The following is a 25,001-nucleotide window of genomic DNA, read 5'->3' as shown; positions in this document are numbered from 1 at the left end:
AAATATACAAACACAGCAAATAGTAATTAATAAAAAATCTGTTCAGTACATGTAATGCATAATTACATCAGGACACCCCTAAATTTACCAAGTCCTAGCCCATAGTGCATTATCTAATGCAAAGTGGCAGAAGTTTAATAATTCACAAGTGCTGTCTGTTGGTAAGCAGGGCTGGTGCTGTGGAGCGTCATAAAACAACAGGCATTCTTTGTGTGCAGCTGTGATAAGATCCCTGGGACACTCTGATCTCTCACAGGGACAGGCATTGTTCAGTTCAAAGGACAGCACTGCTCTTTAAACACCATTCCTTTCAGCGTTAACACTCAAAACACAGAGTGGTAAGCTCTGGACTTCTTTTCCTTCAATATCAGGCATGCGCGTTTACCAGGTAAATGTTTTTAAATATGAAATGGTCTTTCTAGGACTAACAAACTTTCTTGTAAAAGTTTATCAAAAAAGCCAAATTAATATTTTGGGTATTGAATCTTTATATTCACAATCAGGAAAACAGTTCAGACAGCAGTGCATATTTCTCTTCTGTAATGCACTTTATATATATATATATATATATACACACACACACACACACACACACACACACACACACACAAATAAAGGCTAAAGGACATCAGATTACAACTTTATACCTTGGTCATTTAAGGCAGTCAAAGGCAAAAAGTGTGACTATTTTCATACTGAAATACTCCTTTGAATACTAAAGTGACTTAGTGGAAAACAATTAATATAAAATACTCAAGTATATTCTGTTGCTTGGTCTAACAATTTATTTTCTAACAAGAGACAGTTAACAAATTCCCACCTGACAAATACGCTTTAGGACACTCTCCAAAGAGTAAACAGAACATTCACGCAGTCACAAAAAAGGCTTAGTTACACACTCAAAGGCAGCTTGTCAAAGCAGAAGTGGAGCACTGAACACTGTGTTCTGCAGAGAGAGAATCCTTTAATCTGAACCCCATGACCCACATGAAGCCCTGAGAACCAATCTCCTACTGGCATGACACTGGCTATGGGACTTCAAATCTTAAGGTTATCCTCTCCAAGGTGCGCTCAATGAGAAAACTGTAGCAGGTAAGTTAAATGGTTAAATTACACAGAAACCGTATGCATTCATATTGGGAGATATCAGGAACTTTACATTTGCCCTTCTCCCTTTTTGAAAAACAAATCCAGAAATCTTTCACACTTAATTTATTGAAAACAATCACCACAACAACAACAACAAAAAAAAACTTAAAAGCAGAAGGTTTACAGATTCGTTGTGCAGTATGATCTAGACAGAAGCAATTACATTCATATCAAAAGTTCAAATACAATAAGCCAATGATATGGCTTTAAGTGAATCGGGTGTTGCATCAAAAGACAGCAAGCAGTTCATTTAGCAAAAAATAAATAAATAAAACTGCCAAAAATCTCACAGGGCACTGATGTGGGATGACAGCGTTAAGGATCGGCAGTGAAAAGAAGTGTCTGACCCCTTTGAAAGTGATCCAATGATGTGGAACAGCTCTCACCTTCCAAGAAAAGTCTGGCTGGGAAACCTTTCATGCCAACTCCAAACCTGTTACAGCATAAATGGTTAAAGACGTACAACCTTGCATTGAGTTGTATATTGAGGGAATTTAAGAAAAATGTTCCTAATAAATCCCATCAGAAATACAACTGAAGTGACTCATTAGGATGGGTTTTAATTTTCGGTCATGTCCACAGCAAGTCAGGAACCATGTATCCTAATAGCCTTGGTATATGACCAAATTTATCATGTACGTGCAACTGTTCAAGAACAAATACCTTTTCATTTTACAGTACTGGAAGAACGATAGCCTGCCAGCATTCATGCTTCAATCTAACCATATGGGACCGGTGCGGACAAGACAAACACATCAGGATTATCAAGACACACGGAGCTATTGAACATTTCACAAGGTCTTGAAAACGAGTGGGTCGCAGAGTGCCATTATCCTGGGGATGACATGTTAGAATTGAAAGCACACCAGCTCTGCACTAGAGAGGCAATTCAGGAAAGTTCATATTAAAAACAACTTTGCTTCCAGCATGAGCTGTGTGATTAATTGAAGTAAAACCAAATCACAATATGGCTTTTCAATGATCAAATACTGCGGTTTAAAATCTTGCACAGCACTGCATTCTTGTACATGAACTGGTCTCTTCAGTGTCTTGGAGTAGCTTGGTTCGAAGCAAGTTCTGCTCCACACAAACTCCTCTGCATCCGGGAATGCAATGTGTAGCGACCAAGCGCTTATAAACTGGCTGCATTACACAAAAAAAATAAAGGCCTTGTCTCGACCACCACCAGGACCCAACAACAAACATATAAGGTCCAATAAGAATGGGTGTCAAGGTTCTCTAGCACTGGCAAATGAACATTCCAGTCAGAAACATAAAACTGGATGCAGATACCAACAGTGCTGACTAATGATTTCTAATAAACTACTTTAACCTTACAAACCTCCAGTCACCAAAAACGGGGTGTTGCGCCTTCTAGTGGACATCCTTCAGATCACACCTACAGAGCAGAAATTTAAAGTGAGATTTTGTTCTTCTCTATGCCTTACAAATTAAGGTACATCCTTTAAGCTCATTGAATGTACTGCAGCGTTTTCCCACAAAGCTAATGATATTAGCAACACGGGTAAAGCGATACTACAGAATTAATCTCCGAGGCATTTCCAACGACTAAGCTCTACTGAGAGGGGCAAGTCGGGATAGACCTCAGTTAAACCAAATTTAATACATTTTAAAATACCACAGATAAAACGAAACCAGATACTATTTAAAAAGAAAAAGATAGCTAAAATTCAGTGACACTTACCCATCAGGACAAGCTTCTTCAGATGCAAAACATTAATTTTATGCTTTCATTGCCAGGATTATTCACCCACATTTTGTCCTGAAGCCTGAAAGCATAGGGAAACCTAAGAATAGCATAGCAGGTCTACATTTTAATAATTACAGGGAGTTTGAGTGTTCAGAAAGGCACATCCTCTTTCATGGTTTATAAGAGCAGTTGAACATTAATGCCAATCATCATTACAAAACTCTGGCAATTCATCACTATCCCAGCAAATTCTTACCCAGTTGGCCACTCCCATCACAAGAGGATCTTTTATGCAATCCCAAACCTGAAAGCACACACACATCTCTAATTTGAAATGACATTTAGTCAATAAAAAGCAGCAACCTATTCTGTGGCACAAATGTCTCTTCTCATAAGTAGCACTGTTATTTGGAGGCCACAACAGTGAGTTGCAAGAGAAGGGAATTGTAATTTTTGCACTGCACTAGTTCCTAAGCCCAATATGACTAGACTGTGACTAGTACTGTGCACTTACTTTCCAAACCACTTCCAAAAAAAGAAAGATAAAAAAAAAAAAACACTTACCATGCAGGTTACTATACACTACAACCATGGAAAGGCCTAAGAATTCCCTGTTGGGAGAAATAAAAGAACATTAGCCTTCACATCTTCCCAAAACACAGCAGCAGAGACACGTTTGGGGATATTCCAGGCCTCATTGTCATCACTGCAACGGTTCTACAGTGATGAAAGCAAACCTGGGGTTTTTCTAGCCAAGCAGATTGAGGAATTTGCCCTATATGAGAAATTCCGCTTGTTATGATCTGCTTGGCATCTACGAGATCTGATCAATCTTTAAACACTTGTTCATCATAAGAACCAAATCACCCACAATGGGCCAGTAAAATGCAACATAATTGGTGTATTTAATAAATATCTAGTTTTATCTATGCACACGAGTCCGCGGGACTATTCACCACGTGGTGTGGTCCACTGTTCGTCAGAACGGAAAAGAAAGTCTTTGCGACAAACCTATTAAACGTATAAATTAAACTTAAGAAACATAATATGGGTAATTGAAAAGCTAAAATAGCAGATAGGAATAAAAAAAAATCGAAGTACCTAGTTTTAAGCCACATATCTTCGATTCATATCACGATTACTCGCAAACAGGTTGGAGGCTTGAAGCTAAAGAAGACAGTGGAACAGGAGCGTCACATTTTATAGCGCAGTATCTGACTTTACGACATTTTACGACTCTGCGCTCTCCTCTGTGGTTGTGGCTAGAAGGGATACAGGACAAACCGGAAGCTAACTGTACATTTTTATTTATACTTATTAGATTGTGTTTTATCAACGTCTACACCTACACCAACCCTAAACGTACCCCTTACAATAATGCAAAACTAGTAATTATTGTTGTACAGTGTGAAAAAATAAATAAATGAACATTCTGCGTTTCTGTGGTTAAAATCGACAAATATTTATAAGTACTAAACTCACTGATCTATAATAGAGACATCATTATATAGATCAGTGATTAAACTGTCCCAAAGCTTGAAGTATTTGAGAAAAAAAATATAGCTAAAAGAGTCATTAAGGGATTTAATTTATAAATTGATTAATGTTCAACAGAAAATTAATATGTTGTCCATTTTATACTCAAAGAAAACATATAATATATAATTTAGATGTGTAATTTATTATATATAATTCATAATTATTAAGTTATTGTAGAATTTACTATAAATGTTAAATGTTAACTTTTTAATGAAATTAAAAATAAAACGTGTACATTCACAAGAACATACACAGACACACATAATACTAATAAATGTTGGGAAAATCATATTGATTTCATCTCTCTACAAATGCGAGACCCGTGACCGTTCGCGCCAGTATATTCACTCAAATTCGCGCGACCCTTAAACGAACGATAATCTGTGATTTGCGTGTTATTTTTTCATTATGGGAGTCTGTATGTCAAGAAAAGAGATCCCTGATGAAATCTACAGATACTGGTCTGCTGTAGCGTCTTCTCTTCGCCTCGGCTGGCTTGGGACGAGTAACGTGAGGACGGTTAGTGTTACCAGCGTTACTAACACATTAACGTTAATCTGTTTATTATTGAACAAAAGACCTGGCTATGATGAATGTAATAAATTGGTAGTAATTCACAGTTAGTATCTCTACGGCGTGGTGATATTAAGAAAGGAGTTTGTAAAATTAAATCAATATTACGTTACTTCCTCGAGTAACGTTAACTGGCCACCGTTTTCAAATCGCTTTCTTTTCTCTAATGTTAGGAGATGAAAGCGTGCCAACTTGCTCTTTTCCCAAATCTGTTGAACTCCTCAGCCGTAGAGGAAGATATTCTTGGCCTGGAGGAACATCTACGAGAGGTAACGTTACTGAATCTGTGTTTGTGCAAATATTAAACATATGAATATTTCCTGTCAGGTCTGTACTAGTCTAATGTTCAACAGAGTAATTTACCCTTCAAACTCACTTTTGAGAAGTTAGCTCTAAATGTCAATTTATTGCCAGGTCCATTTTAACCAGATTAGATTTCCCCAAATGAAGCTGGAATAATCTGCAAATCTCTTTCAGAGTGTTACTGTAACATGTAACTACATGCTACACATAGATGAATTTTTTTTTATTTTTAATACATTATTTGTATAAGCAGAATAGAGAGCGACTTCAAAGAGCCTTAAGTAGTTAGTTAGTCAAGGTCTGATCTGCATAATGCAAATGACAGCCTGAAATATAATTTAAAAGACATTCCTTATGATAGGGTGCTGATGTCTCGGGTGGTGATGAGCGTGGTCGGACACCTCTACATGTGGCAGCAGGAGAAGGCCATTTAAACGCTGTTCGCTTCTTGCTGCAGCAGGGAGCGGATGTGAATGCCACGGACTGTGAGGAAGAAACTCCACTTCGAGATGCCATACGCTGCAAGTACTTGTCACGTTTGTGTGCTTTTCTGGGTTTACATTGCATATGAAGGTTAGACATTAATTTCTACATTGATTTGAATCATTTGCACCCTGAAATTGAAATCCAGGGGCATTTTGTTTTTTACCTTTGTGTGGGTATTATTTTTATAATTACCTTATTAATTGTATCCGTGTTGTGTTTTGTACTTCAAATCAATTATTTCAATATCTCAGAATACTATGCTAAAACCAAAGCTGTCTTTATACTGCAAAGGTGGAACAGAAACTGCATTATGATCATTATGTTGATTAATAGAATACATAAAAACACATTTTTGTGTTTGGGGAAACAGTCCCAGAATCATATTCTGGCTACACAGCTGAGAACCGTTTATGAATGTTTATTGCTTTTTTTGCATTAGAAAATCAAGACTTAATATTGGTTACTGTAGTAGCTTAAAACAGATCAGTTTTTTTTTAAGCTGAGAGTAAATCACTTGAAAAAAACTCCCATTAGCTGTCTACACTGCAAAATAAATTTCTTACATTGAAAATGCACTCATGGTCAGTGAGCTCCACACTTTAAAAAAATACACAAAACAAAACACATTTTCAGCGGTGACTAATCTAAACACCTCTGACTGTCCATTTCATTCATCAAGTTCAACAGAAATATGTGTAAATGTTTAAAATGCTCAATGCCAAAAACACGTAAAATCTGATGCAACATGAGCAGAGCTAGATCAAATACCACAGTCAGCACATTCCATGTTTCACTTTAATTCCCACAGATGTAATAGATTTAAGTTTAATTGTGCTGGGGCATTTATTGCCCCTTGTTAATTTCTGACCCTGTTGCATGCCTACGTTTACTGATTGATCTCTTAAATCACTAGGAGTTTGGAGGTGGTGGAGCTGTTAATTTCTGCAGGGGCACGTTTGGAAAAATCCTCAGAGGAACTTGGGGTTGAGATGTGTTGGTAAGTGGGATTATGTTTTTATACAAAAGTTAATTTCACAAAAGAGGGCACTTGATAAAAGGTGTCAATCTGATGAACATGTTATTGCTTGACCTTAATAGCAATAATTGTAGTCTTCTTAATATGGGTTGTGCTCTTCAGTCTTGCATTCCTTGGAGACACAGAACAGATGGAGGCATGGAAGAAGGCTGGTGTCAGTTTTAATGTTTCTGATGCTCACGGTCGAACTCCCTTACATGTGGTGAGGTTTTCTCAGACATGTTAAATGAGCACTTCACTTTTTAAAAACATAGGCTAATTCTCCCTTAGAGTTAACAGTAGCGTTAAACTGAATTTTTTTTTTTCCCCCTTTGTTAAGAAGCTAATTTTGATACTACTAAAATATATATATATTGGCTGGCTGTTCACAGAGCTCTGTGTCCAAGCACATTAATAGAAAGGTGAAGGGAAGGAAAAGGTGTGGTAGAATAAAGTGTACATGCAATAGAGATAACCACACCCTGGAGAGGACTGCAGCTGGAGTCAGTGCTTCAAGAACCACTACACACAGACATATGCAAGACATGGGTTTCAGCTGTCAAATTCCTTGTGTCAAGCCACTCTTGAACAACAGACAGTGTCAGAAGCGTCTCGCTTCAAAAAGGACTGAACTGCTGCTGAGTGGTCCAAAGTTATGTTTTCTGATGAAAGTTTCGTTTGGAAACCAGGGTCCCAGAGTCTGGAGGAAGAGATGAGAGGCACACAATCCACGTTGCTTGAGGTCCAGTGTAAAATTTCCACATTCAGTGATGGTTTGGGGTGCCATGTTATTTGCTGGTGTTGGTCCACTGTGTTTTCTGAGGTTCAAGGTCAACACAGCTGTATACCAGGAAGTTTTAGAGCACTTTATGCTTCCTGCTGCTGACAAACTTTATTGAGATGCAGATTTCATTTTCCAGCAAACTTGGCAGCTGCACACAGTGCCAAAGCTACCAGTACCTGGTTTAAGCTCTATTGTCTCCCTGTTCTTAATTGGCCAGTAAACTCACCTGACCTTAACCCTGTAGAAAATATATGGGGTACTGTGAAGAGGAAGATGCCATATGCCAGACCCAAAAATGCAGAAGAGCTGAAGGCCACTATCAGAGCAACCTGGGCTCTCATAACACCTGAGCAGTGCCACAGACTGATCGACTCCACCGACTTTTAGATGATATTCTAATTATATGACCAGCACCTGTGTTTGTGTGTATATATATATATATATATATATATATATATATATATATATTTTTTTTTTTTTTTTGTATATCAACAACGTGCCCCTGTCGGTTTTTGGTCCATGACCACAGTGGTGGTAAAAATTTGCTACTGTCACAGCCCTAATTATTACTCCGAATTGAGAGTATAGTTCCTAGCCATATCGGCGTAGAAAATCACAACTTTTTTTTTGTCTTAGTACACGATATACCTACAGAAGAATCAAGTTTTAAGTTAAAAGTGCCACCACCACCAGACCCGGAGATTGGGTAAAAAAACAGTAAAACTCAACTGTTAAACTCTAGGGGAGTTTTAAAATGAGCCTATTTTCAAAAAAAGTGTAATGTTCATTTTAAGTAAATGTTGCTCTTATGATAAACATCTAAGCTTGACTCATCTTTCTTGTTTGCTTTAAAAGGCGGTGTGTACCAATCAGCCTGAAATGGTGATGTTCTGTGTCCACAATGGATCGGATCTTGAGGTATGGAGTTTAAAAATTAGTGATTTATCTGTCAAGAGTTTGGACACATTTTTTTTTAAGTAAGTTAGAATAATATAAAGTCATCGAAACTCCAAAAAATAAATAAATAAATAAATAAAAATGATCTTATATTTGGCAAACTTTAAAGTCGCCACATTGTTGCTTTATAGCACTGCTAAGACTTATAAGATGCATTCAAGGAAGGTTTTCTAGTAGTCTTGAGGCAGTTCCCCTATGCTAGGCACTGTTGACTGCTTTTCAATCATTTTTCTTTTCAGCTCGTCCAATTCAACAAATGTAGATTAAATTATAACTCCATTTTGTTGTGAAAGTCATACTGTAGCATGCACAATTTAAATGTGACCCTGTACCATAAAACCAGTCATAAGTGTACATTTTTCAAAATTGAGATTTGTACATCATATGAAAGCTGAATAAAAAAGCTTTCCATTTATATATTGTTTGTTAGGATCGGACGATATTTGGTTGAGATGCATCTATTTGAAAATTAGGAATCTGAGGGTGCAAAAATATCTAAATATTGGGAAAATCGCCTTTAAAGTTGTCTAAATGAAGTTCTTAGTAATGCATATTACTAGTAAAAGATTAAGTTTGAACATATGGTAGAAAACTTACAAAATATCTTCATGGAACAGGATCTTTACTTAATATCGTAATGATTTGACATAATACAATGATTTTTTGTTTATTGCTACAAATATACCCCAGCGACTTATCATTGGGTTTGTGCTCCAAGGTCACACATTGTCTACAAACAGATTACAAGCATTTAAGCAATGCTCTTCAATCACATGGTTTTTAAGATCATGAGAAAAAGATGTGTCCTTACTTTTGGTACTGTAGTGATATAAGAGCATCACTTTACTTTTCCTGTGTTAAAAACAGCATGTTCAATCCCCTCTGAAATGATAGCAAAGGGACAGGTTCAACAACAGGCCTGTAGATGATGCTCAGAGACTAGGCTTACAACACATGGTGGAGCTGTTGAGTTATTAGGCCCTCCGTCTCAACCAGGCCCAGAACACTGAGGAACAGCAGGTGTCTGCACTTGTAAAAGAGTTCACAGTTTAATGTAATTTGTCATTGGATTTTCAGATCATAAAACATTCTTTTGCAGTTTTTAAAAGCATTATATCAGAAAGATAGAAGTTGTTTTTGTAAACTGTTATTTTAGATGTTTTGGCACAACTAAAATAGGTTAATGAAACAATAAAACATTTAGAGAATTTTGTGTTTTTAAAATGTAAAGTTCCAAGTTTGCTATGAGAAGAAAAGAGGCTAACTCATTTTCAGGTGTTTTTCTACTTTATTTGATATGGGTTTCCAGTTCTGAACATGTAAATAACAAATATCATTCGCCATAGTAAAAAACACTCTAGCTATAATACTTGAACAGTTTTGAAAGTGGACAAAAACAGATTCAGAAACAACAGATCCTGGTGTCTGACAGCAATTGATAATGACACACCCTTAATGCTTTCTGTAGTTTATGATATTTCTACTGTGTTTTTACTTCATGGTGACTTTTAACAACATAAATGTGATGTGCACAAAAATGAACATAGATGACCAAACACAATGTATTAAAAATCTTATAATATGGTTTAAATAAACAAAGGCAATTGGTTTCTTTTTTAGTCGGAATGTTTAACACTACCAGATGCCAGAATCTGAAGTTATACAAGCATCCTCCACCTCAGCCTTGCACCCATGCCATCCACGGCACAATCACACAGCTTAAGGATACCCATAATGTGTCTTTAAGAGATGGTGTTTTAACTGTAACACAGACAAGAATATAACTATGCCATATGTATTATATTGTTTCCATATTAAAAGCTAATTTCCATCTAGGAATCTCCTTAAAGTGAGCGGTGCAAAAACACACTGTTACAAAAGAAAAGGCACGATAATTCGGCCATTCGGTGCAAGATTAAGGTGAACCAGGAGGAGAAATATATTGACTTCATCAGAGAACCACTATAATTTGCAATCAACTGCCTGAGAGTTAAAATGATCAAAACAAGACTTTATTTTTTGTAACATGCATTCACATGTCCAGTCAATAGAGCAACCTGACGGCCAATGCAATAGCGTTTAAAAGTACAAAAACGGTCCGAGAAGGAAGGCTGACATTCCTGGAGCAATCCAAGAGCAGGAACTCTCTTTTTACAGAGGAGAACAGCAGTATCAAACATTAAGCTAAGTTATTTTAATGACAGCCCAATAACATTTGCATGCATTTTTATGCCATAGAGTTTGTGTACAAAAGCAAAAAGATTACAAAAATGTCACAGGAGTGGCTTGCACAATGATCGGTGTCAGAAAGTGATAAGGTTTCTCAGTTGGTGAACATACATTGTAGGTCTGTAGACAGGAGTTCTCCTTGGAGTTTCAACATCTCAAGTCTTATTTGCAATCTAGAGTTTACCTTAAAGAATCAAATCTACTGGTAATGAGGGAGAAAAACACAACTGTTAAATATACATTAATAATATCGACGATACCCACCAACGGCATGCTAAATATGCAATAACACAGAAAGGTTAAAATAATACATTGGTTATAATTTAATGCCACAAAATTAAAATAAACATGTTAAAGGACTTTTAACGCAGTATTTAAAAAAATATATTTAGTCATCTTTAAAAGGCTCAAAGGAAGAATAAGATAAACATGCTATTATTAAATCTCAAAACAATAGTTTGTTCAGTCCTTTTTGGTTTTGTTTTACAGACTGAAGAATTTAGATTAAAAGATGTCAATGCAATATATGATTTGAGCTTGGGCAAAGTGTCTAATCCAAAAATGGGTAATTAACACATTAAAACAATATTCGGATAAATGTCCATCTCAAAGTTGTATAGTCCTTAGTCCTAATTTCTAGTATAGCGCATTTTCAGCGTTTCTGTGGTCTCTGTGTAAACTGTTTCCTCTCTAGAAAAATTGCTATTGAAACTCTGCTGTGTGCTGTCTTAATGTCACACTGTTCATTTGCAGTGAGAGTACAGAAACTAAAAAAATAAATTACATTCATTAAGTAGACTTGACATGGAGGTTATTCAATTAAAAAACAACAAAACATTCTAGCCTGTTGTAATAGAAGGGGTAGAAAAAACTCATTAGTTTTTTGTGAGTTTATATTTGTAAGATTTTTTTTAACCTCCATCAACAGATATAATCTTCACAATCATCTGTCTGTTAAATACAATTGTGTAGTTTATGCCCTGGCCTTAGGATAGGCATTAGAAAGGTTTTGGACTGTAAACACTATTGTTTTGGAAAGTGTATTTTCAGAGCCCCTTTGCTGCCATGATGCATACGCATAATGATACATTTACTGATAAATTATGTCTGTAAACAGCATTCTTGAATACACATTAAACCTCGAAAATAGCCAAGAGAATGGACAAAGAACAGTAGAGTGTGTGGTTAAATATTTGAAGACGGGGCCTGATCTCTTGTTGGGTGTGGGGACACCTCTGCATTTTCAATGAGGTTGTACAAACACAGGCTGATTAAAGACCCTTATATAAGCCACATCAAGCCACACAATCAGACTTTAAGCTCAACACCAGGAAAAGTACAAGAGATAGAGCAGGTGTGTTAGTTGGGAACAGATACTGGCACCCATCTCTAAATCAGTGGACTGCTGGAGTGTTGATCCATCCATCAGGCTGCTGGGCTTTACATCGACATCATGTAGGAAAGGGGCACGGCATCGGTTCAGCCACTAGAATGAGAGCCTTTCAGTCATTGTACCCTGAACCAGGGAGTTCATTGGTTAACGTGTGCCAGCGCTCGATTTTCTTGTCCTTGTTTTTCAGACAGTCAAACCAGTGTTTTAGCCTCTCGCCATTGGCATTGATACCTAAAGAGAGTCCACCTGGATAAAGGGTGGAAAAGTTCATTAAAATGGCTAAAAACAACCACAGGTCAATAGATCCCCATGTGACTCAGGCCTTGATTATAAGGATCAAGAGATTTTGTTTACAAAACTTGCCCAGTTGGGTCAGCACTATATCTTACATATTTTGATAATGTACATATTTTTTTTTTGCAAACCTATACATTTGTTTTTCTGTCACATTTGTTTGCTAATTCAGCTTCTCAGCCTGTCAGTTTAAACTAATTAGTTGGATAAACTCATCTAGCTGGCTGGTACAGATAAGAGGTCTTGTCTAAATTGCAAGAATGGCTTGTGCTAGTCCTGACATCAGTAGGAGTTGGTTGAAAATATCAAACCAGTAATGTTTTTCCTTTTATTTTCTATTTCATGTAGGTGTTCATAGCAAAATAATTATATTTAAATAAATTATTAAATCATTATTATTATATATATTATTATATTAGGAAATAGTAAATTGTCATAGCAAATATTTTATGACAAATGATTTATATATTTATGAATAATTTAAAGGGTCCGAATGATGCCCCTTTTTACAAGATGTAATGAAAGTCTCAGATGTCCCAAGAATGTGTCTGGGAAGTTTCAGCTTAAAATACCCCACACATCATTTAATATATTATTTAGAAAATTGCAGTTTTGAAAGAAAGCAAAAATATGCTGTTTTTGTGCTTGTATGTTTAAATGCAAATGAGCTGCTGTTCTTCTGCCACTTTTCCAGAATAGGGCTGTGCCTTTACAGCTCGTGCCTTGGATACTCAGCCAAAACGATGTTTTAAAGAAATAAAGTTTAAACTGATACAGTGTTTTCAGAGCATACACATCCAAAGCATGCACACAGAAAGCAGCTGTCCAGTGGCGTAGCGATTTAGCCCTGGACCCATATGCAAATAAATTTGTATGCCCCCCCCCCCAAATATTATGGCTTCAACTCTGTTAACTTTAATTTGGCCCTATTGTTGATTTTTTTGAAGCAAATAATATTAGTGAATAGTGACTATTTACAAGCTGTTTTATTTAGGCCAATGCTTGGTAATTATGTTTAAAGTTTCAAGTCCATTCATTATTTGTAGCACGCAAGCTACTCAATTATCGCAGCTTTACTACAAAGTCTCAGTCTTTAAACATCAAACAATAAATGTATTTTTATGCTTTGTAATTTGTGAGATAATTATCCTCAGTTCAAGCTGCATATGAATTAATGATGAGTTTTTAAAAAATACTTTTGTGAGGAGTAGGTCTATTCGCTTGTTAAATCTGACGTCACGTAGCAGCGCTTCCGTGTCCAAATGCTCTATCAGATACCATGAGAAAACAACAAAAGGTGCTAATATAAACTCACAATGTGATAGAATACTAGCAAAAAAGTTATAATCTTTAACTTTAACTCCATTCCGAAGTCCCAGATAGCCAGACAATGAAAATATATATAAAAATTATTGTGTATGGCACCGAGACTGTAGTGTACACCGTAAGTTTTAAAGCGTTTAGCTTAAATTATTAATATGATAAAAACAGTGCTCATAAACGGCTGCTGAGGTCGTATTCTCAAGTGAAGCGAGTTGAGGCTTGGACCCGGAAACAGTGCTTCTTACGTCATCACTTAACAACCGAATTGGTGGAATTTTCACATTAATTGCACTCAATATAACATGATTTTCTTACCGAATTTTTACTTTATTCTTAAAATATTATGACATTAATCTTTTTTTGTTATTTTTCAATTTGGTACAAAAATGCTGCTGAATAGGCTACTGAATGCAAACACAATTTTGACACAGCAGCCAAAAAAGCTAATAAACTATCAAAAAAGTAAAAAATAGTAAAGGGATAGGCCGATATTTTAATTAATTGTTTAATAAACTAATGTTTTCAGAGTCAATGTTGCAAAAATGAATTTGACGAACTTGACTCGCCATCTTCTCAGTGGACGTGCCTTCAGAGAAAAATGCATTTCATGAATTACATAATAAAAGAGTTTTTGTTTACGATTTTAATTATTTAGTTTTAAAATAGTAATTCAAAGCATTATGTAGATATATTTATCATGTCAGTGAAGCGCCAAGTAGACCCTTTGCCATTCTGAATGATGTATACTCTTACCTTTATGAGCAAAAATGAAGGTGTATTTTTAAGTTTCCACTGTTATATATCTAAAATAAAAAATGGACAACGGTAACGTTTTCTCTTGGTTCTTGGTTCTGAATAAATGCGACTTATGGTTATTTATCAAAATTAATTTGACATTAACCAAAAGAAATGAACCAAGAGAAAACATTACCTTCTCCATCCATGAGAGGGCGCTCTGTGCTGCTCATTGCTCCTGTAGTCTACACTGAGCAGCATAGAGTGCCCTCTCACGGCTGTAGACAGTAATGTTTTCTCTTGGTTCTTGGTTCCAAATAAATGCAACTTATAGTCCAGTGCGACTTATATATATTTTTCCTCGGCATGATGTAATTTTGGACTGATGCGACTTATACTTAGGTGCGACTTATTGTCCAAAAAATACGGTAAGCTGTTGGACAAGGGCCAGGCCCATGCAGGGTCTATTTTTTCCCTTGTTTCATTTAAAAGTTCCACCAGCTCGGCGGGCCCCCAAACACCCCGGGAACAATATGCACCTGCATACCCTGCATGCCCTGATGCTATATGCCACTGCAGCTGTCACACAGCATGCAAGTACTAAACTACATTTACATTTAAGCATTTAGCAGACTCTTTTATCCGAAGCAACTTGCAGGCTATATATATATATTTTTTTTTTTTTTTATCATCTCTATATCAGTATGTTTGTTCCCTGGGAAGTGAACCCATTACTTTTGTGTTGCTAATGCAATTCTTTACCACTGAGCCACAGGAACACATAAACTAAGTTCTTAAGCTTAAGGTGTCAAATACACACAAGGTTATGTTAAAAACCCACAATTGACATAAACCGCTGGGAAAGAAATTGCATGTTTATATTAGATTGCTGTATTAAGGTGGCTTTCACACTGGGCTCGTTTGCTGTGGTTCGAACCCAAGTGTGATTGTTCCCGGCACCCCCTGCATAGTCAGAGTAATATGATACATTGTGCTCTACTTTTGTGCCCTTAAACGCAAAGTTTTTTTGGGTCAACAACTTATAAAAACGTAGTTCTGTGTTTTTTAGCTTGTTTGCTATATACCTCGTCACATTGCAGCTTTTAGACGTTCTGCTTTTTATTATAAGTGATGTGACGTCACTTTGTACAGATTCTGCAATTTGATCGTTCAGGGACACCGCTTATGATTTATTTGGATTAAAAAACATTAGTGGGTGGATTTTTATCATTATAGGGTAGCTGTGTACACAAACTCACATTCATGTCCAAACACTATGTAAAAGTATATTTTCCATAAAAGGGGCCCTTTAATAAAACTGTAAAAATTACATTGTTACAATAAGAAATGTGAAATTATTGTAAATATAAAATGACTAAGTTGACTCAAGAAGAAGTCTGAACTACCGGCCTGACTAGGCAATTGGAAAAAAATCTTTACTGCAGAGCTCTGGGATTGCATCTTAAATTGTAAAATGAAGTAACGTTGGTACTACTTTCAATAGGTAGCATACCATTAAAATAAAAACATAAGCTTAAAATATGTAATAAAAATAAAAGATTAAAACCTAGATTTGACAAGATTTTATAAATGGGTCCTACCAATGAAATCATTGGATTTGCCGATGTCATAGTCCCAAACCGTCACCTCCAGGGTCTTTTTGCTGAGGTCAGCGTACTTGATCTCATAGAAAAACTCCTGTAATAGAGAGCATGGAATAAGCTTTAATAATAGCAAATGTGAGTTACAGAGTCTGTAAATCAGGTACTAGTCAGGTTAATCTTACTTCATTAAATTCGGGGTTGAGGGTCTTCTTTTTGACAGCTGTCTTGTGCTTTGATTTTTTGTTCTCATCTGGCTTGAGATACCTGAAATACATTGGTGATATATAGGTAGAGAGAGAGAGAGAGAGAGAGGGGATGCATTTAGTTTGATCTTTCACTATAGGTTAAGTTGGCTTTCTTTCAAGATTGAAGCTTTGGCACAGGAATAATTCTGAAATAATTGCACTTCAGCAAAGGCACAGGCAGCAAAACTGTGAAGACATTTGAAACAAATGCACCAGATGTCCAAATGTCCACCAGAGGGCGTTAAAACTCTTGTATATAAAATCGGAGGGCTGAAATAAACTGCTATGAAAGGACAAACAAGGTTCATTGCAGGACATTTCCACCATTTGCTTAAATAATAAAAAATAAATAAACGAAACCTCACTTCACTTGTCTGCTGACTTTAAGGTCATTAAATGTCTCACTGCTGCTCTACTCCTGCAATCCCTCTAATGAGGGTCCCTTGTTCTTTTACAAAGACCACCAGACAAGCAGACTGATTAATGAAGATCTAGGCACTGAACTCAGCAGCCTAATAATCACAACCTGTGTCTTATTCTGTAAAGCCAATAATATAAATTCCCTGGGTATTTATGTAGAATGGCATTGTGTATTTTTATCCCTCTATGAATTCATTGAAAAATAGAAAGAAAAACTGAAATAAATTAAAAACGTATCTTGTTCATAAAAGCAAAAGTGAAACTTGTGAAAGGCTTGTTTCCCTCTTATTGGACCAGTCTCCCTGGAGCTCTCTTGTCAGGGAATGGCATTTGCTCTTGTAATGGCACGAACTGGATGACTATTTTATTCAGCTATTTTCTTATGACTAAATGCATCTGCAGTTTATAAAAAGTCAATTTAATTAACTTCACAAAATGGTGAACATCAAGTGATATAAATCCGGAAAAAATGGCTCTGTAATAATAATAATGATAATAATAATAACAATAATAAATCCTTACACTTATATAGTGCTTTTCTAAGCACTTAAAGCGCTTTACATAGTCAGGGGGTATCTCCTCATCCACCACCAGTATGCAGCGTCCACCTGGATGATGCGACGGCAGCCATATTGCTCCAGAACGCCCACCACACACCAGCTTACTGGTGGAGAGGAGACAAGAGTGATGAAGCCAATCAGTAGGTTTGGGGATTGATGTCCATACATCCTGGGATTTCTTAATGACCACAGACAGTCAGGACTTTGGTTTAATGTCTCATCCAAAGAATGGTGCATGTTGGCAGTATAGTGTCCCCATCATTACACCCACACAGACCACAGGGTGAGCACCCCCTGCTGGCCTCACTAGCACCTCTTCCAGCAGCAATCTAATTTTCCCAAGAGGTCTCCCATCCAGGTACTGACCAGGCTCAACCCTGCTTAGCTTCAGTGGGCAACCAGTCTTTGACTACAGGGTGACATGGCTGCCGGCACAAAATACACAATATAGATAGTATAGATATGCAAGATCTGAAAACTGCAGATGGAGACAAACTAATGACAGAAAATACACATGAATTTTTAGAGTCAGTACCAGGCTGTTTAAACTGACCAATGTTTGTACAAGTAAGAAACAAAATCGTAGTGGCCCACTGTATTAATGCTTCTGTAAATCGTTCGATTCAGGAAGCGAGGGAGTTGAGAGCTCTAATCCTCTCTGTGTGCTGACGCAGAGATCACTGTTTCATTTCACCCAACACATTCCAGTCCTCAAAATACAAATACATTTGCATTTCTCCCCATCAAAGACACAGTTTTAAGCTTATGACAACTGCGTTCACTAATGGGTCAGATACAGAACAGGCCTTCAAGAGGAACATTTGCCAATGGTTTTAACAAAAATAGAACAGCAAAAGCAGCTACACTAACATAACTTGTCTTTAAAATTTTTGAAAGTTAACTGTCAGTAATAAAATAGGAACAAACAAATCAGTTATCATAAAAAATATGAACCAATATAGTATAGATTATAGTAGACCAATAGACCAATCTATACTAATATAGATTTTTGTGCAGAATAACATTTTGGAAGGGAGAGCAGGTTATCAAGTCTTAATGGGCTGTGTTTCAGTCACTACAGTATTTCATGTTCATCCTGTTGTCTTACAACAGAAACAGAACAGGCAGGACAGTGGTACCACTGAAACACTTTCAGAGGCTCCTGGGGCATATGGCATCCGCAGCCGCAGTCACGCCGTTCGGGTTGCTCCATATGACACCACTTCAGCACTGGTTGCACTCCCGAGTCCCGAGATGGGCATGGCACCACAGTACACATAGTGTCACCATCACACCGATGTGTCGCCGCCAATTCAGCCCCTGATCATTAAGTTCCTGAGGGGTGCCAGAAGGTTACATCCTCCTAGGACACCCCTGATTCCCTACTGGGACCTCTCTATTGTCCTGGCAGGGGTCCCTTTGAGCCGCTGCATTCAGTCGAGCCTAAGTTCCTGTCTCTCAAGACTGTGCTCCTCTTTGCGCTCACTTCCATCAGAGGGTCGGGGACCTCCAAGCGTTTTCAGTTGGTGAAGAGTTCTGGCCTACCCTCACGTTGTCCTGAGACCCCAGCCTGGATACATGCCCAATGTTCCCACCACTCCCCTCTGGGACCAGGTGGTGAACCTGCAAGTGCTGCCCCTGGAGGAGGCAGATCCAGCCTTGGCATTGCTGTGTCCCGTAAGAGCGCTTCACATATACTAGGACCGCACCCAGAGCTTCAGAAGCTCTGAGCAGCTCCTGGTCTGCTTTGGAGGTCAGCAGAAGGGGAAGCATGTCTTCAAGAAGAGGTTGGCCCACTGGATAGTGGATGCCATCGCCTTGGCGTACCATTCCCAAGGCGAGCAGTGATCCCTGGGGGTGAGGACCCACGCCACACGGGTGTGACTTCCTCCTATGCACTGGCACACGGTGTCTCTCTGGCAGACATTTGTCGAGCTGCGGGCTGGGCGACACCTAACACCTTCACGAGGTTCTACAACCTTCGTGTAGAGCCAGTTTCTTCGCGTGTGTTGGGTAACAGGTAATTGGTATGAAGGGCTGGCTGGGCCATTCCCCCTAACACGGGGATGCGAGTAGAGTTCCTGTGTTTGTCTGTGTGAACTCCCAGTAGAGTTCCCCTGTTGGCATACCCTGGTCGAGCATCCTCCAGCACCCTCGGCAGTCAGACTTGGTGGAGCAGTCTGTCGCCAGGCTCAGTACTGGTGTTAGCATGCCCGGAGCTCCGGTCAGCCCCTGTACTGGGCTAGGTGTCCATATGGCTTGATTCCCTATGGAAATCCCATATGTGTATTCTTCCACAGTGAGGTTTCCCTCTTGTCAAACCCGTGTCTTCCCTTGACAGACCCATTCTGTCAGTCTCTTCTGGCAGCTGTTCCATCCCTACTTTAAGGTAGGACCTGCCTCAGAGACCCTAACCATATGTTATACTGCCCCCTGGGTCAGTCAATATCAGTATCTCCACATGTCACCTCCCTATGGGTAGGATGTGGTCTCCGTAGCGGCCTGTTCCTAGGCTCGGTTTCCCATTGTCTTGTCAAGCTGAAAGAACAAATAGGGAAGATTTGCAGCAATCTTTCATCCAAGGTTGAAATCCCTTTCACTAACTTTGTGTGGGTGGAACAGCAGCGTGGCCTTCTCCAGCAGTGATGTACTCACCCTTTGGTACCAAGGTCAGTGAATTTGCGCTGGGGCTTTGGGAAGGTTACGACCTTAAGCGTAGCTTTTGTGGCACACCACGTCTTGCCGACAATTGCAGCGCCACAGGGTGGTGACGGTGTTCAGGTTGTTAGACATAACTCGTAGTGACCGACAGATAGGGAACGTCTTGGTTACATATGTAACCCTCGTTCCCTGATGGAGGGAACGGAGACGTTATGTCCCCATGCCACAACCATGAACCGGTCGCTGTTGACGGGACACGTTCTCAGATCCTCAGCATAAAACCTAATGAGTGGATGCACCTGTCGCCCTATTTATACCCGTTGGCACGGGGAGTGGCTCAGGTATGTTAAATCAACTAGCCAATTTTCATTGGCGTTTTCTCTTAAATACCTGAGCAGTGCCACAGACTGATTTTCCTTAGTTGTCAGTTATAATCATCAAAATTAAAATAAACATTTGAAATATATCAGTCTGTGTGTAATGAATCAATATAATATACAAGTTTCACTTTTTGAATGGAATTAGTGAAATTAACTTTTTGATAATATTCTAATTATATGACCAGCACCTGTATTCTGACTTAATTGCACAAAAAAGATCATGTCTTATTGTTATAAAACAGATTTGAATTGACTAGCTTTACTAAATTCAGCAACTGGAAGCTAGATTTCCTGTGATATCTGTAATTTACATAACTCGTGTACGGATCTTCGGTTCCATAGGCAACATTTTCACTAAAGCAAATTATGTGGATTCTGATTATTTTAGTATTTTTGCACATGAACTGGGTATGACTTACGTTTTAACATAGGGATCAGAGAAGCCATTGGCATCCATGGCAGCGAGATGGGCACAGCGGATGATGCCCACCACTAAGCCACACTTCTGAGAGCTGTACTTCAGAGAGATCATGATTCGCCCTCGCTCCTCCAGAGACTTGTCATCTGTTTTGTCAATCTGTGTTGACACACACACACAGACAAACGGAGAAAACAGCCGTCAGTCCAATGTCTAAGAACTATATAAAAGATGTATATAGCTAGTACATAATATAAATATATATTTAAATGAAAATGCTGTGAATCTGGTTACATTAATTATCTATAAAATTTCTATTAAAACAAGTCTTTTGTCCCAGTAGATCATTTATTAATTCGCTCAATTAGTTTTGTGCACCACTCTCTTTTTTCCAGTGTTTTCTTGTCTAGACATTTTATGGCAATGCAGAACCAGAGCTGAGATTATCTCAACTGTTGAATGTGAGGTAAATCTTCTCTCTCTCGCTCTCTCAGAACTTTGTGGACCCACCAAAGCCGTCAAGCATGAAGTTAATTAGCTGTGGAGGAGGCATCTCTGTTCATCCCCCACACACTGCTGTCTCATTTCCGTCCCCACTGGAGATCACACACACACACACACACACACACACACACACACACACACACACACACACACACACACACACACACACACTACAGAGTCCTTTCACACAACAAATGCACTTCGTACTGTTTGCCAGCTAGTGGAGTCACACTCAGGCCTAAGAGCAGATCCTAAGTCAGTCTTTATATTTAACTTTTGTCACCTCTACCTGTACTGCAGTCATGAGAGCAGATCCCAGATCAGTCTATGTGCTGATGTTTTAGGTGGGTCAAAGATAATTAATAGATGGGAATAAATAGAGCTGAAACCTAACACAACTTTTAAAAACTTGCTGGGAAATCTCAAAATTTCAGGGTTGGAGAGCATTTCATACCTGTCAAATTTTTTAATTTGAAAGATTGATCAGAATTGGTGGTGCTTTTTAAAACTGACTTTAAAAAAACAAATACAACAACAAAAAAACCTAAGGACTTTTGGGGAACGTTTGTCATTACATAACAGTTCTAGTCCTATAATTTGATTGACTAAGCCGTGTCCTACAGGACTGATTTTATTTTATTTTTGTCACTCTGCTTTTCTGTGTTGTGCTTCCAGATACACTGTCAGTCTGTGCATCAGGGGCATTCAGTCCATAAAGCTGCAAATGTTCTGCATACCCAAGCCATTTAAAAAATTAGTTTTAACATTACTATAAATCCCATTGTGATTCCAGGTGGAACATTAGGCTTAAATAATAAAATGCTTGGAATAAGTATGTAACTTATCTGTAAATTATTTCTTTGCCAAACAACTGTAATTTTATGCAAATGTTTGCTGGTTATGGAGGTGTGGAGGAGTTTATTTGCTGTCGCTGCCAGATCTTGACTACCAAAATTCACTTAAAAAGAAAAAAAAATAAGTTTATTTGACTTTTTGCCTTTATATTGATAGAGTAAATAATGACAGGAAGTGAAGTTGGAGAGAGAGTCAGTGGGATTGGGAAAGATACACAAGCCGGGACTCAGACTCTGGATGCCCATGCCACAGGCTCTGCCACGAGGCTATCGGCGCTGACTCGAAAATGCAAAATGAACTTCATTCAGTCTTTACAGTATTTTTTCATGTGCATAATGTGCTGTTGCGCTTATAAGTTTATATTATCTGTGCGAGCCTTAACTGACGTGACCTTAATAGGCCTACTGTCAATACATTATCCGTTATATCAGTCACCATTTACACTGAAAGTAATAGAATCAGAATCATTCTCAGCAAAGTTTCTGTGCTGCCCTATTTATTGTTTGTTTTTTGACGTTTTAATCATGTTATTTGTCCAGTCTCTTTCACTTGCCCCTTCACAAAATCCACAAATCCCGGACCTTGCGGAGAAGCATCAATGTCAAGCCCTTATAAGAAACAAAATACCACAACATTGTGTTGTTTGGAGGCATGTAATGTTTAATTCTGCTTTGACTTCTTTTGGAACTCAAGTAACTGGTAATACTGGGTCTTAGTTACTTGATGTTAATTGTTTATTAAACTGTAGTATAAAAGCAATATCACATTGTCATCACATTGTCCTCACATGCCTACAACCAAATTCAGAACAACAGCATTCTTGCTCATGTGATATTGCTTAAGCAGAGGAAAGATGCATGATAAAGAAGGGTACATCCAGCTGATTGATATCATAGAATAAACCCTGACAATGGGATCAGGACCCTGATGCAAAGTTATAATGAATACTGGCTGGATGTACATTATCCCACTTATAACATAGCTACCTGGCACATAAGTAAATAACTGTACTCAAAATATTGATTTGTGTTCCTAACAAGAGGCTTTAAGCCAAGATTAGCCAAACAGAATCAAATGTTTCAGAGTTCTGTGTAATAAATAACACTAAAGTAAATAAAAACACTAAAAAATAAATGTTGATTCAATCAGCTACCGAAAAATGCCTAGGTTTATGTGACCCGTCTTTCAAGCAAGACACTCTGATAAAAGATACGTTATGAGATCAACCCCCACCCAATACCTGCTCATGCTGTCAATCCATGGAGCACTTTGACACTGTAATCATACTTTAAATCCTACATCCACTGCCCTAATCTGACGGAGACATGCCTACACGGAAGTGTGTGAAATTGCTTTCTTCGACATTTTCCTTCTTCTGCTAGGTCATATAAAGCAGTAGTTTGTGCTGATCCCAGCAGAGCTGCGCACCTTAAGGCACTGTACTGATGAAAGTTTACTGCTGAGCTATAGCTGTAGTTTATGACTGGAGTATACCATTTCAGATATAAGGTATGGTGCAGGTATACTAACACACGTGTGGGACTGTGTCCTTTATACATTCATGGCTGCATACTTCCAGTGAAACAAAAATGTATTCCCTCAAGGATGTGGTTTTAAATTGAGCGATACAAGCTGCAATTGTTGAATAGTTAGTTTTATTCTGACAGCGAGCAGCATTGTATTGTTTGCTGATGATTGTAAGCCTGTCAAGTTCGTCTCAGATGGTTGATGGATGTGAGGATGTTGCTCCAATGATAATTGATTTCTAATTAATATGTTGATTCTAATGAGAGTCATTTTGGATGTCTTAATCAATTTGATATCTGAATCTCTTTATGTAGCTTTCAAACTTCCCTCAATTTCTCCATCACTTACAGACAACCACACTGATGATTAGCACAACTGAGCTCCTTCCGGCATCAGACTGATTCATTTCCAAAGATAAACTGTAAAAGACCTTAACTCACAGGAAGCTGTTTCTCCAAACAGTTGCTGAAGTTCTTAGTCTGGTTGGGTTTAAGTTTCTTCAAGGGGATTCGGGTTTCACCAATGAATTCGTTGTGGCGGAATTTGTCCTCGTCACACACTGAAATCCTAGATGAAAACAAAAGATTGACAGTATGAGGTCTGGGTTGTAGACTTGACATGTAAAGGAATCATGCAGCTAGTGAGAAGATTCATTTTAGAAGACTTTTATCACCATTTTAATCTGATGTACCATTTCAACGCTTTCAAATTACATTTTTTTTACTTCACTAGAACTGCACTGGCCCCGTCTGAACCTAGGAATAAAATCTGTAATCCGTTCGGACAAAGAAATACATTGAGGAGAACATACCCACTTATCCAGTCAAGTGTTGGAGGCAGCCACTACAAAATGATTCCCACCACCTGTGCTTCATAACACTTTTAAAAAGCACTTATTCTTAGTCAAATTCATAGTGTGACCGCAACCAATTATTCAGTATATCCCATATATTTAGAATCCATAGCAGAACCTCCATGGGAGGATCTTTTTACAATACAGGTTCATTTGCATTGAGCTTGTTCACTGTGAAATGAGTTTTCGGCAAGAACTACTTGATATGTGGGGGTAGGAAAAAGGAACGGCTTCTTTTAGTTTTGCACAGGTAAATAACAAAATTTGACTGGATACACATGAGTAATTTACACAGGAAAAAAGAGCCTCTTGCTGATATCTCTAATTTACAGAAAGAATAGATGGCCAGAATAATAACAAATGGACGGATGGATGAACTCAACACATGCGCGGTCCCATCTACTTGACTCATTTCTATCTCAGCATTCACCTCGCACATGCGCCGTTGTACGCAGCCTAGTTGTTTCGACCGCACAGACTGTC

At 38.1% G+C, this 25,001-nt stretch overlaps 2 protein-coding genes and 1 non-coding gene across 6 annotated transcripts in view; 1 reads left to right on the top strand and 2 right to left on the bottom strand.

Moving 5' to 3' along the window:
* Nucleotides 1-2,625: 2,625 nt before the first annotated feature.
* LOC128015030 (small nucleolar RNA SNORA18) lies at nt 2,626-2,759 on the bottom strand. The gene has a single exon (XR_008183759.1). It is a non-coding gene; the product is annotated as a small nucleolar RNA SNORA18 (small nucleolar RNA).
* Nucleotides 2,760-4,698: 1,939 nt separating this feature from the next.
* si:ch211-209a2.2 (L-asparaginase) lies at nt 4,699-9,797 on the top strand. Its single transcript, XM_052591897.1, has 7 exons — nt 4,699-4,918; nt 5,146-5,241; nt 5,637-5,800; nt 6,675-6,758; nt 6,900-6,999; nt 8,416-8,478; nt 9,412-9,797. The coding sequence occupies exons 1-7, from the start codon at nt 4,808-4,810 to the stop codon at nt 9,493-9,495; spliced, it is 702 nt and encodes a 233-aa protein (XP_052447857.1). The 5' UTR covers nt 4,699-4,807; the 3' UTR covers nt 9,496-9,797.
* Nucleotides 9,786-25,001, bottom strand: part of LOC127995703 (double C2-like domain-containing protein beta) — a 211,153-nt gene continuing 195,937 nt past the window's right edge. For all 4 annotated transcript variants that reach the window (XM_052591892.1, XM_052591893.1, XM_052591894.1 and 1 more), the window contains 5 exons: nt 24,106-24,232; nt 20,781-20,938; nt 16,278-16,359; nt 16,093-16,189; nt 9,786-12,385 (listed from right to left, as the gene is read on the bottom strand). In XM_052591892.1, coding sequence (XP_052447852.1) covers nt 12,249-12,385; nt 16,093-16,189; nt 16,278-16,359; nt 20,781-20,938; nt 24,106-24,232 — 601 coding nt within the window. In that variant the 3' untranslated portion in view covers nt 9,786-12,248. The remainder of the gene's footprint in view (nt 12,386-16,092; nt 16,190-16,277; nt 16,360-20,780; nt 20,939-24,105; nt 24,233-25,001) is intronic.

This window comes from Carassius gibelio, chromosome A5 (assembly GCF_023724105.1).
Source record: "Carassius gibelio isolate Cgi1373 ecotype wild population from Czech Republic chromosome A5, carGib1.2-hapl.c, whole genome shotgun sequence".
In the NCBI taxonomy this organism is placed as follows: Eukaryota; Metazoa; Chordata; class Actinopteri; order Cypriniformes; family Cyprinidae; genus Carassius; species Carassius gibelio.
Note: the sequence above shows the minus strand (reverse complement) of the source record. Positions and strands in the feature narration are given on the sequence as shown.

Excerpts from the sequence above, each read along its gene's own strand:
- si:ch211-209a2.2 (XM_052591897.1), top strand. The coding sequence starts at position 4,808 with ATGGGAGTCTGTATGTCAAGAAAAGAGATCCCTGATGAAATCTACAGA. Across the intron at positions 5,242-5,636 it reads TGGAGGAACATCTACGAGAG|GGTGCTGATGTCTCGGGTGG; the intron begins GTAACGTTACTG and ends TCCTTATGATAG. Across the intron at positions 7,000-8,415 it reads GTCGAACTCCCTTACATGTG|GCGGTGTGTACCAATCAGCC; the intron begins GTGAGGTTTTCT and ends TTGCTTTAAAAG.